Source organism: Gekko japonicus, unplaced genomic scaffold, assembly GCF_001447785.1.
Source record: "Gekko japonicus isolate JY-2015 unplaced genomic scaffold, Gekko_japonicus_V1.1 scaffold2635, whole genome shotgun sequence".
Classification (NCBI taxonomy): Eukaryota; Metazoa; Chordata; class Lepidosauria; order Squamata; family Gekkonidae; genus Gekko; species Gekko japonicus.
In genome coordinates, this window is record NW_015177097.1 from 37,780 (window position 1) to 49,177 (window position 11,398).

General features: G+C 48.1%; 1 protein-coding gene across 1 annotated transcript; it reads right to left on the reverse strand.

Moving 5' to 3' along the window:
- Positions 1-665: 665 nt before the first annotated feature.
- RPLP1 (ribosomal protein, large, P1) lies at positions 666-7,804 on the reverse strand. Its single transcript, XM_015428285.1, has 4 exons — positions 7,632-7,804; positions 4,007-4,081; positions 3,096-3,210; positions 666-794 (listed from the first exon to the last, which is right to left on the reverse strand). The coding sequence occupies exons 1-4, from the start codon at positions 7,701-7,703 to the stop codon at positions 715-717; spliced, it is 342 nt and encodes a 113-aa protein (XP_015283771.1). The 5' UTR covers positions 7,704-7,804; the 3' UTR covers positions 666-714.
- Between the last annotated feature and the right edge of the window lie 3,594 nt (positions 7,805-11,398).

The following is an 11,398-nucleotide window of genomic DNA, read 5'->3' on the forward strand; positions in this document are numbered from 1 at the left end:
TACTAAACACCGAGGGGCACGGAACACTGTGTTACCTTCCCACCAAAGCGGTACCTATTTATCTACTTGCAGTTTCTTGCTTTTGAACTGCTAGGTTGGCAGGAGCTGGGACCAGAGATGGGAGCTCACTCCGTCATGCGGCACTTGGGTCTCGAACTGCTGAACTACCTACCTTCTGGCCTGCAGTTCAGCAGAGGGTAAATGCCACTGCAGAGCAGACTGACTATAATGGGAGTCCCCAAGCTGAACCCATTTTTAGAATACTTAAACTGAGGTCCAGGCAACATGCTAGGCGGATCACGTTGGTGCAAGACCATGCCAATTTCACCTTTAAGGGGAGTGGCAAAAAGGTCAGTAACCACACTGAATTTACACAAAGGCTTTGGGGATGAAGGGCAAAATCATTCATTACAGTGAGCTTAGATCACAGCCAGCCAGGGAACTTCCACAGAGGCACTAATCCCCTGAATCAAAGCGCCAGGAAGCAACATCAGGGGAAGTCCTCGGCCTCTATGCCCGTTGTTGGCTCTTCAGAGGAACCGGTTGGTCACTGTGTGAGAGAGGATGCTGGACTAGATGGATCACTGGTCTGATCCAGCAGGGCTATTCTGATGTTCTTAACTGTCACTTGCTGCCTTGTAGTACTGAAAGGAATCGTCTATTACTTCACTTAAATATTTGTATCTTTATTGTAAAAGAATACAAAAAATCAGCTTAGTCGAAGAGACCGAAGCCCATGTCATCATCAGATTCTTCCGACTCCTCCTTCTTCTCTTCCTCTTTCTTCTCTTCAGCTAGGAAAGAAAATAGGGCAGATTAAAACACCCAAACCTTCAACTGCAGCTCGCTTAAGTGCAGCCAACAGAGGGTCAGGTTTTCTTCCCACAGACTCTTTCACATCGTGGAACGATTGTTCCTGGGACTGCAGGACCCGTGTGGATCGCAGGAGGCAATAGTGGCCAGGGGGTGAGATTCCACTTCCCTTCCTAAGCAAAGCTCTGCTGTTAAACGGGTCAGGGAATAAAGGCAATTCACACACCATCACAGAGATACTGCTGGGGATTGCAATACACAAGTCTCACCGTAACATGAAAAAGACAAAAGCCCATCAGAACGAAGGGGGCTGTTTGGTTGCAGCTGTGTTGGTCTGCAGTAGAACAGCTGGTCCAGCAGCACTTTGGAGACCAACAAGATTTGGGGGGGGGCATAAGCTTTCAAGAAAACAGAGAGTGAGTGTAGGTGGGCAATTTTCTCAGTGGAGGGTGGTAAGCAGTGGGGTACCGCAGGGATCAGTACTTGGTCCACTGCTTTTTAACTTGTTCATTAATGATTTGGAGATGGGAGTAAGCAGTGAAGTGGCTAAATTTGCGGATGATACAAAGTTGTTCAAGGTGGTGAAAACCAGTGAGGATTGTGAGGCACTCCAAAGGGATCTGTCAAAGATGGGCAAGTGGGCGTCAACATGGCAAATGGGGTTCAATGTGGCCAAGTGCAAGGTGATGCACATTGGAGCCAAAAATCCTAAATATAAATACACATTGATGGGGTCTGAACTGGCAGAGACAGATCAAGAGAGAGATCTTGGAGTTGTAGTAGATAACTCACTGAAAATGTCGAGACAGTGTGTGACTGCAATAAAGAAGGCCAATGCTATGCTGGGGATTATTAGGAAGGGTATTGAAAACAGATCAGCCAATATAATAATGCCCCTATATAAATCAATGGTGAGACCTCATTTGGAATACTGTGTGCAGTTCTGGGCACCACACCTTAAAAAGGATATTATAGCTTTGGAAAAAGTGCAGAAAAGGGCAACTCGAATGATAAAAGGGTTGGAACACTTTCCCTATGAGGAAAGGTTAAAGCGCTTAGGGCTCTTTAGCTTGGAGAAAAGACGACTGAGGGGTGACATGATCGAGGTTTATAAGATTATGCATGGGAAAGAGCAGGTAAAGAAAGAGGTACTTTTCTCCCTTTCTCACAATACAAGAACTCGTGGGCACTCCATGAAACTGCAGAGCGGTCGGGTTAGAACGGATAAAAGGAAGTACTTCTTCACCCAAAGAGTGATTAACACTTGGAATTCACTGCCACAGGAAGTGGTGGGTGCTACAAGCATGGATGGCTTCAAAAGGGAATTAGATAAGCATATGGAGCAGAGGTCCATCAGTGGCTATTAGCCACAAGGTATAGCTAGGGGCTCTGGGGCAAGTGATGCTCTGTCTTCTTGGTGCTTGGGGGGGTCAACAGTGGGAGGGCTTCTAATGTCCTGGCCCCACTGCTGGACCTCCTGATGGCACTGGTATTTCTGGCCACTGTGTGACACAGAGTGTTGGACTGGATGGGCCTTTGGCCTGATCCAACATTGGCGTCTCTTATGTTCTTATGTTCTTAAGAGTCAAAGCTTCCTTCATCAGATACTAAAGAGATTCTTGAAAGCTTGTACCTCAAAAAAACTTTCTTGGTTTCTGAGGGGCCACTGGACTTGAATCTGCTACATCTGGTACCGACTCAGTTTTAGCTTGTTCTCTCTCAGCCACCTGACCAACCTCCATACATCGACTCAGCACAGAGACCACTGCCTCCAGTACCTTCTCGTCAGATTACTGTAATTGGGTTCCCAGAGACACCCAGCCCCAAGTATTAGAGGCAGTTTATTTTATATGATTTCATTTCGAGGTCTCACATGTAAGTCAAAAAAACATGAGTGGAACCCACCACATAGGTAACAAGATTCTTGGGGCATAAACTTTTGAGAGTCTATCTGATGAAGGGAGCACTGACTCACGAAAGTCTATACCCACCCAAAATCTTCTTGGCATCTAAGGGCTAGGTAAAAGTTTCCCTTGCTCGAAAGCCAGTTGAATCCGACTCTAGGGGGCGGTGCTCATCTCCGTTTCCAAGCCGAAGAGCCAGCACTGTCCGAAGACCTGCGGCCAGCATGACTAAACGCCGAGGCGCACGGAACGCTGTCACCTTCCCACTGAAGCGGTGCCTAATTATCTACTTGCAATTTCTTGCTTTCGAACCACTAGGTTGGCAACAGCTGGGGCCAGAGACCTACCCCACTCAACTGTCCCAGAGTGCACACTTACCAGGAGCGGCACCCCCCGCGGGGGGCCCTCCTCCGGCCGGGGCCGCAGCAGCTGGAGCACCACCGCCCACTCCGACGTTGCAGATGAGGCTTCCAATGTCGATGTTGGCCAAAGCCTGGTCAAGGTGCAAAACAACACAGGAAGATTAATGCCGGTGCATGTTTGCTGCAACATTTCATTTCTGCACTGACAGGTTGCCCCTCTAGCAATGATGAAAGAATACACTATGACCGCCCAACAGAAAAGGTCCCCCTACTTTATCACTGCCCTACAAGTATGCGGGGGGGGAGACAACTGTGTAAAATTTAGCCCACTAGTAAAACCTCAAAAAACTAAACAGAATGACTAATGTCCCAAAGCAGAAAAAAATGTCTAGAATATCAATAGATTCAACAAGTGGGTGGCCGTGCGGGTCTGAAATAACAGAACAAAGTTTGAGTCCGGTGGCACTTTTAAGACCAGCAAAGTTTAATTTTGGGTATAAGTGTCCAAGCGCCTGCACACTTCTTCGAATACCTATCTGAAGATATGTGTGTGTGTGTGTGTGTGTGTGTGCGCGCACAAAAGTGGGCAATACCACCCCCTGAGGGGCGCTGGATCAATCCAGGTGGGTGGTAGGAGCCTTGGGTGCAAATTTGTCACTGCATCTTTTTGTCCACTTTTTGAAAGTAGATTTCCAGAGTGGCGTTGAGTTCAAAAAAAAAAAATTCTTAAAAGGGGGCAGTAGGCCAAATAAGTTTGGGAACTTCTGGTCTAGGTGCCACTGGACTAAAAAAATCCAAAAACAATATCAATATCAGTAAACTTCAGACAGGGGAAATGTGCCAATTTCTCCCCCCCTCCCCCTTGAGACCCAACCTTGAAATCAGTGGCATTGACCAGCCAGCTGACACTTTCCTCATGGGTCTTACCTTTGCAAACAGACCTGGCCAGAACGGTTCAACGTTCACTCCTGCTGCTTTGATAAGTGCATTGATCTTATCCTCCTAAACAAGAACACAAGAATATTTAACAAAAGCAATGGCTAGATACTACTGCTCCCTCACAACAGAAACGGATGGCACACATATCCAGTTTGGTGTAGTGGTTAAGTGCGCGGACTCTAATCTGGGAGAACCGGGCTTGATTCCCCACTCCTCCACTTGCAGCTGCTGGGATGACCAAGCTCTGGCAAAGGTGTTCCTGAAAGAGCAGTTTGTGTCAGAGTTCTCTCAGCCCCACCCACAGGGTGTCTGTTGTGGAGAGGGGAAGGGAAAGGAGTTTGTAAACCACTCTGAGACTCCAAGTGAAGGGCAGGGTATAAATCTAATCTCATATCATCATCATATCCAAGGGTTACTCCAATGGCTGAATCTAAAAGAGGTCAAATATCCTAACCAGTCCTCTGATTACTTGATTTTTAAATGAAGTTTTCCCCCCCCACTGTCCTAATAATAATTTTTAGAAAGGACCCTGTTTTTTTGGGGGGGGGGAAGAGAACTTCTCTAATAGTCAGCTCGCACAGTAACCCTCAGACAAAATAAGCCCTTTTTAATCAGGCTTTAATTTAGAGATCAGAAAAGTTGCTTTCAAGTTGAAACTCTTTGCCAGAGCTAAAGAATATCACAAAGTTGGAAATTACAAGAACTATGGTTCAGCCCTCATTCATACGTCAGCATTACATAGTCAGCAGGTGCAGTAATACAAGACAATTACAATGGTGAGAATGTTTATCATTCTAGAGTTTCTCGAAGGCCATGAGAAGGTTGAAAAGCGAAAGCTTCCCATCGGTCCATGGAATTTTACATTGATAAGTGTTCCATAGTGCAGCTAATCTACAATCACTCAACCTCCCCCCTGCAAAGAATGGCAGAGGAGGCCCTTGTGAACAGATTGATAACATGCCAGCAGGTGTTATATGTAACAGGGAGACAATAGGCAAGAGAACAGAAATAAGCAGAGGGGTAACAAGCAAGCTATGTACATCAGTAACCCATGATTGCAATTAGAGATCCAGTGCCTCAACTCCAAAGGCAAGGGTCCGAGTCGGACACTAATGTGTTTAGAAACCCACAAGGCTGTGTGATTTTACAACTGTTTTCCTCATGTGTACTACTGTGATATGAAACCTCTTTGTGCACGCCTTACAAATGAATACTTCCCACTGAATGCCTCCCCCACAAAACACTTGCTCTTGGTACTACTTGGGTGGGAGGGTGCTATAGAAATGCAGCTTGAAAAGGGGATGAGATAGATTCATGGAGGATCAGTGTATCAGTGGCAAGCAACTAGCATGGTGACTGAAGGGAACCTCCACATTCAGAGGCACTAATCCTCTGAATCCCAGAGCCAGGAGGCAACATCAGGGGAAGACCTCAGCCACTATGCCTTGTGGTTGGCTGTCCAGAGGAACTGGTTGGCTACTGTGTGAGACAGGATGCTGGACTAGATGGACCACTGGTCTGATCCAGCGGGGCTCTTCTGATGTTCTTATGAGGGGAAGTCCTCGGCCTTTCTGCCCTCTCGAGGAACTGGTTGGCCACTGTGTGAGAAAGGATGCTGGACTAGATGGGCTGTTGGTCTGATCCAGCAGGGCTCTTCAGATGTTCTTATAAAATGAAAGTCCTTCAATGTGGGGGTTGCTTACTTAAGAAGCCCTCTTCTCTGCAACAAGACTTTTCAGGGAGAAATCTTGGGAGGTTAAATCCCCACACCAACAATGGACAGGGGGGAAAAAAACAATTGGCAACACTGAGCAAAAGCATATGTGCAGATTCTCTATGGCACAAACAACTTGTGGCAGTTTTAAAAAGGCTTGCAGTTTCACTGAGTGACAAAGGAAATGGGCTTAACTGCTGGATTAGCAGCACAAAATGCAGTTTTCCTATCAGAGTCAGCAGCCTTGAGTGCTGTTCCCCAAGAAGGCCCCCTTCAGGGATGCCAGAAGGTACATCTATCTGTTCACTCTTGTATGTCCCAACCTCCTATTTCAGTGCTAATACACATGGAGTCTTCCAGGTGCTATAATACTCCTTTGTTTCCTGCTAACGTGCCCATTGGTGCAAAAGCTTTCCAGAATTGAAGCTTTCAGCATAGGTTAAACCAGTGAGAAAAGCTGCACAAAAGCAAGAACTATCCAGCCTGCTTTTGAAACAGCATTTACTGGGGGGGGGGGGACTCCTTTATTCAGCAGAAGCAGCACGTTCCAGGGACCTCCTTACTGTGGGTCCCACGCGCATGGTCATTCTGCTTTCTCACACAGACTTTCTGTGGAGAGCCAGTGTGGGTTACTGGTTAAGAGTATCAAACTCGGATTGAAACCCCCACTCTGCCATGCAAGCCTGCTAGGGGATCATAGGCCAGACACTCACACTCTCAGCCTGACATGTTACAAGGCTGTTGTGATATAAGTCTATTCAGGTTCCGATGAGAGACAAAGCTGCTGCCAGTAGTGTCACTAAGGGCACCCCCTTGATTTCTCCGAGGTGTGCATAAAATATGGCCTGTGCTGATGCTATCCAATTCTTTTAAAAACCCTGCTCAGGACTTCCTTTCTGCTACTGATTCTGAAATAGATGAGAGAGAGAGGAGACAAGCGTGGATTTATACCCCACCCAGAGCAGCTTACAGGCCCCTTTCCCTCCCCCTCCCCACGACAGACACCCTTTGAGGTAGGTGGGGCTGAGAGAGCTCTTTCGAGGACTGCTCTTGCGAGAACAGCTCTGGCAGATCGATGGCTTGCCCGAGGTCATCCAGCAGCTGATGAGAGACAGAAAGAGACTCAAAGTCCCAGAAGGAGCTGCAAAGTCAACCCAACTCTGCCTATTCCCAGTGGAAAAGTCTAATAATAATCATCACAGTGACGGTTGCCATCATCCAGGTGGGGCCTGGAGGTCTCCCAGAATTTCAGCCAATCTCCTGATGAGAGATCAGTTTTCCTGGAGAAAAGTAAGGCCTTGGAAAGTAGTGTCTTGGATATTCTACCCATCTGAAGCCCCTCCCCGGGCGTTTCCAACCTAGAGTTGGCACCCCTAGCCTCACGGGCTTGCATTTAGGATTTCACCATCGGGTGGACAAGCCGTGATTCAGACAGCAGCTCGCCTCTCCCACGAAGCAGTTCCGAGCCCCGAAACAAACGACCCTTCCTCGCCCACTTCATCAGCAGCGTGCAAAGGGTGACGCTCCTGCGCAGCTACTTGGCAAGGACTATGAGGAACCACGTACCCTTAATGCATTCTGCCTTGAGATTTTGGAGGTGGAGCCGGGGGGAGGCGATGTTTTGGAGAGGAGAGAGACCTCAGTGGGGTATAAGTACCTTCCAAAGCTACCATCCTCTCCAGAACTGAACTCTTTTACCCGAAACTCAGTTGGTTCCGGGAGATCTCCAGCCAGCACCTGGAGTCTGGCAACCCCGACCCACCAGGGGCAGCGGCTGCCTCCTTCACGTGCGCGCCCCAACCAGAGCGGCACGAGGCCCCCACGACTAGCGCATGCGCTCTGCTTTCCCCCGGTCCCCGCGCATGCGCTCTGCCCTACGCGGCCTCCCCGCTTCCTCACCGTGACGGTGACCTCGTCATCGTGGAGAATCAGCGCGGAGTAAATGCACGCGAGCTCGGAAACGGAGGCCATGGCGGGCGAGAGGTGCGCGGTGCTGGTCGCCGGCTGGGACTCGGCCTTAGCTTCAGCTGAAGGACACAGCACCTTACGCGCCGCTGAAGGGGACGACGGAAAAGAAGGGCCGAGAAAGATTGACAGATCGTGGCGGAAAGAGCCGAAGCGCGAAGGTGTCTCCCCTCTACGTGACTGACAGTCACAGCCAGTGTTCCCTCTAAGCGGAGTTAGTGTGAGCCAGCTCACAGTTCTTTAGCCTCCGGATCACACATTTTTTGTCTCCGCTCAGGAAGGGACGGCTCCAGAGCAAACTGATTTATGCAGTCGCCAAATTGCTCCCTCACAACTTTAATGCCAGTAGCCCACAAAGTAGAATATTTGCTCACAAGACTCCACAGCTTAGAGGGAGCCTTGGTCACAACAATAAAGTCTGAGGGCCCCAGTGGCACCTTTCAGACCAACAAAGTTTAATTCTTCTGGGCATAAGCTTTCGTGTGTAGGCACTAAAGGGTTTGTTAAAGACATTAATAAAACTTTGTTGGTCTGAAAGGTGCCACTGGCCTCAGACTTCCTTCCAAAGGGATAGTGAGGCCAAAGTTCCCTTTTCTCAAAGGTGCTGACAAAAACTTAGCACTTATGAGAGGGTAGGAATTAAAAGCAGGAAGCTGAGGAGATGAATACCTGGGTAGTTTTCACAGCAGAGAGAAGTAAACGGGGGAGCTCCCCATACAAGGAAAACTGCCGGTTCTTTTAAGTCCACCTTTAAGACCAACCAAGTTTAATTCAAGGTATGTCTTAGTGTGCAAGCACACTTCTTCAGATTCTTCTTCTTGCACACAAAAGCTTATACCTTGAATTAAACTTTGTTGGTCTTAAAGGTGCCACTGGACTAAAACTTTGTTCTGATGCTTCAGACCAATACAGCTGCCCGTCTGAATCTATAGTCTGCTCAGAAGTCGTAAGAATAAAACACTATATTAAATACAATAAAGTGGGGGGGATTGAGCTCTCTTCGGATGGAAAATTAAGGCAGACCAGAATAATGTGTGCATGCTCCGTTGGGTAAGGGTAGGAATTAAAAGCAGGATGGAAAATTAAGGCAGACCAGAATAATAGCCTGCTTGTCGTTGCGATGATACCCACAAATATACACCTTTAAGACCAACAGGCCAGGTCAGAGGAGCTTTTCTGGGAGTCTCCAGAAATTTCCTTCCTGAAGTCTCGAGTATTTAATTCCTCGAAATCTCTGTTCCCTGCTTGAAGGAGGGGGGTGGAGTTGGCCGTCCCATTGTCTAGACCTATTACCATTTCTTAAGAGGTGAGCCTGAAAAGCCATGGACTGACTTCCTCCCCTCTTGTCTTGCTCTCTGCCCAGAAAAGGGGGGGGGGCTTTTAAAACTCAGAGTGAAGGTTTTACTCAGTTCAAACATCCAAAGGAAATAATGCATTTCTTCACACACCCCAGAAGCGGATGGTCAGTTAGTGCAGATCTTTCAGCACAGGGGTGGTATGAGCCCTGTGCAGGCTTGCCAGCTCCGGGGTGGGAAATTACTGGCGTTTTGGGGGGTGAAGCCTTTGGAAGGCAGGGTTTGGAGAAGGTTGGAACGTCACCAGGTTATAATGCCGTAGAGTTCAACCTCCTAATTAACAATTTCTCCATGGTTACTGATATCTGATATCTGTCACCTGTAGATTTCGTATTAGAGTCTTTGAGGTGTTTTGTAGGGAGAATAGGCTTGGATCTGTAGCAATGTAGGATTTCTGGAAGAAGAAGCAGAAGATATTAGATTTATACCCTGCCCTTCACTACTCAAAGGTGTCTCAGAGCGGCTTACAAACTCCTTCCCCTCCCCACAACAGATACCCTGTGAGGTTGGTGGGGCTGAGAGAGCTCTGATAGAAACGGCTCTTGAGAGAAGAGGAGATTGGAGTTATACCCCGCCCTTCACTACTCAAAGGTGTCTCAGAGCGGCTTACAAACTCCTTCCCCTCCCCACAACAGATACCCTGTGAGGTTGGTGGGGCTGAGAGAGCTCTGATAGAAACGGCTCTTGAGAGAAGAGGAGATTGGAGTTATACCCCGCCCTTCACTACTCAAAGGTGTCTCAGAGCGGCTTACAAACTCCTTCCCCTCCCCACAACAGATACCCTGTGAGGTTGGTGGGGCTGAGAGAGCTCGGACAGAAACTGCTCTTTTTTCAAGAACAGCTGTGCCAGAACTACGGCTTTCCCAAGGTCATCCAGCCAGGTGCAAGTGGAGGAGTGGGGAACCACTACACCAGACTGGCTCTACCTGAAGAGTGTGGCTTTCTCAGCCCCCCCTTCCTGCTGTAGCCCCCAATCCCTCTGAAATGCTGCTACCCTCAAGTAATGACTTTTTGATCAACAACAGAATGCCCTGGAAGATCAGGCGTCTGATCGCGGGAGCGCTAGTATCCCGTGGCATCCGGCGCCTGTCCACGTCCCATCGCAAACCGGATGTTTTTCGTAAGTGCATGCCCCAAACACGAAACTGAAAGCAGTGCTGCTCTGCGGAAATGCGCATGCACACAAACACGAAACGCTTGTGTGATCACGCCGCTTCTTTGCCACGCTGCAGCATCACCATGTGATCGCCAGCTAACAGCCGAAGCACGAAGACTCGGGGGACCGTGTGATCAGGCAGCCACGCCTTCCCACCGCGTTATCTGGCCCGTATGACCAGGGCCTATAATCTTTTTTAATACAAGGTTTGTATCCATTTATCATATTTTGTCATCTTCTGGGCATGGAACGGCAGTCACTGGGGTGAGGGAGGTATTTGTGAATTTCCTGTATTGTGCAGGGTGTTGCACTAGATGGCCCAAGGTCCCTTCCAACTCTATGATTCTATGATTATTTTGCATCTAGACCATGTTGCTTGTAGCTTTGGATATAAGCACATCTTTCATATGAATGTACACTTTGTGAATTCACAGTGAGCTCTGGCTCATTAAAGTTATATGCTGGGTTACATTTTGTTAGTCTTTAAAATGTCTTTTTGCCACCTAATGCTATTCGGTGTATAAAGTGCTGTCAAATCACAGCTGATTTATGGGGACCCCAACCAGGGCCTTTGAAGGTGTGAGAAGCAGCGGTGGTTTGCCATTGCCTTCCTCTGCAAGTCTTGATGGTCTCCCATCCAAGTACCAACCCTGCTTAGCTTTCCAGATGTGACGAGCTCGAGCTATACCATGCCCACCTTCTCTCCCCATGATCCACTACATATCTATAATGGTAAAAGGATGTGTCCATCTGTCTGTCTTTCTGTGCCAAGCATAACTCATCATCAAAGCTGGCCACCACTTTCAGGATAACCATGGGAGTTCTAGTGCTAAACATAAAGGGAATCGGAACATCTTGGCCCGTGTAATCCCCAGAACCCCCCCTGCACGTGTATGTAAAGTGCCGTCAAGTCACAGCGAATTTATGGCAATCCCAGCAAGAGGCTTTCAATGCAAGTGAGAAGCAGAGGTGCTTTGCCATTCCACTCTTCTGCAGAGCCTTCCTTGGTGGTCTCCTTGTTTAGCTGCCGAGATCTAAGGAGATTGGGCTATATTATGTCACCTTCCCTCTTAGGCAAATAAGGACTTCCTTTTCTTTGTCCTCAGTCTAATGCTGTGCTACTTTAGCTAGCATATAATTCCTGCCTCAAAAAGTCATCCAGTAGTTGTATTTGTATTGTATGGTAAGAA

Excerpts from the sequence above, each read along its gene's own strand:
- RPLP1 (XM_015428285.1), bottom strand. The coding sequence starts at position 7,703 with ATGGCCTCCGTTTCCGAGCTCGCGTGCATTTACTCCGCGCTGATTCTC. Across the intron at positions 4,082-7,631 it reads ATGACGAGGTCACCGTCACG|GAGGATAAGATCAATGCACT; the intron begins GTGAGGAAGCGG and ends GTTCTTGTTTAG. Across the intron at positions 3,211-4,006 it reads GGCCAGGTCTGTTTGCAAAG|GCTTTGGCCAACATCGACAT; the intron begins GTAAGACCCATG and ends CACCTTGACCAG.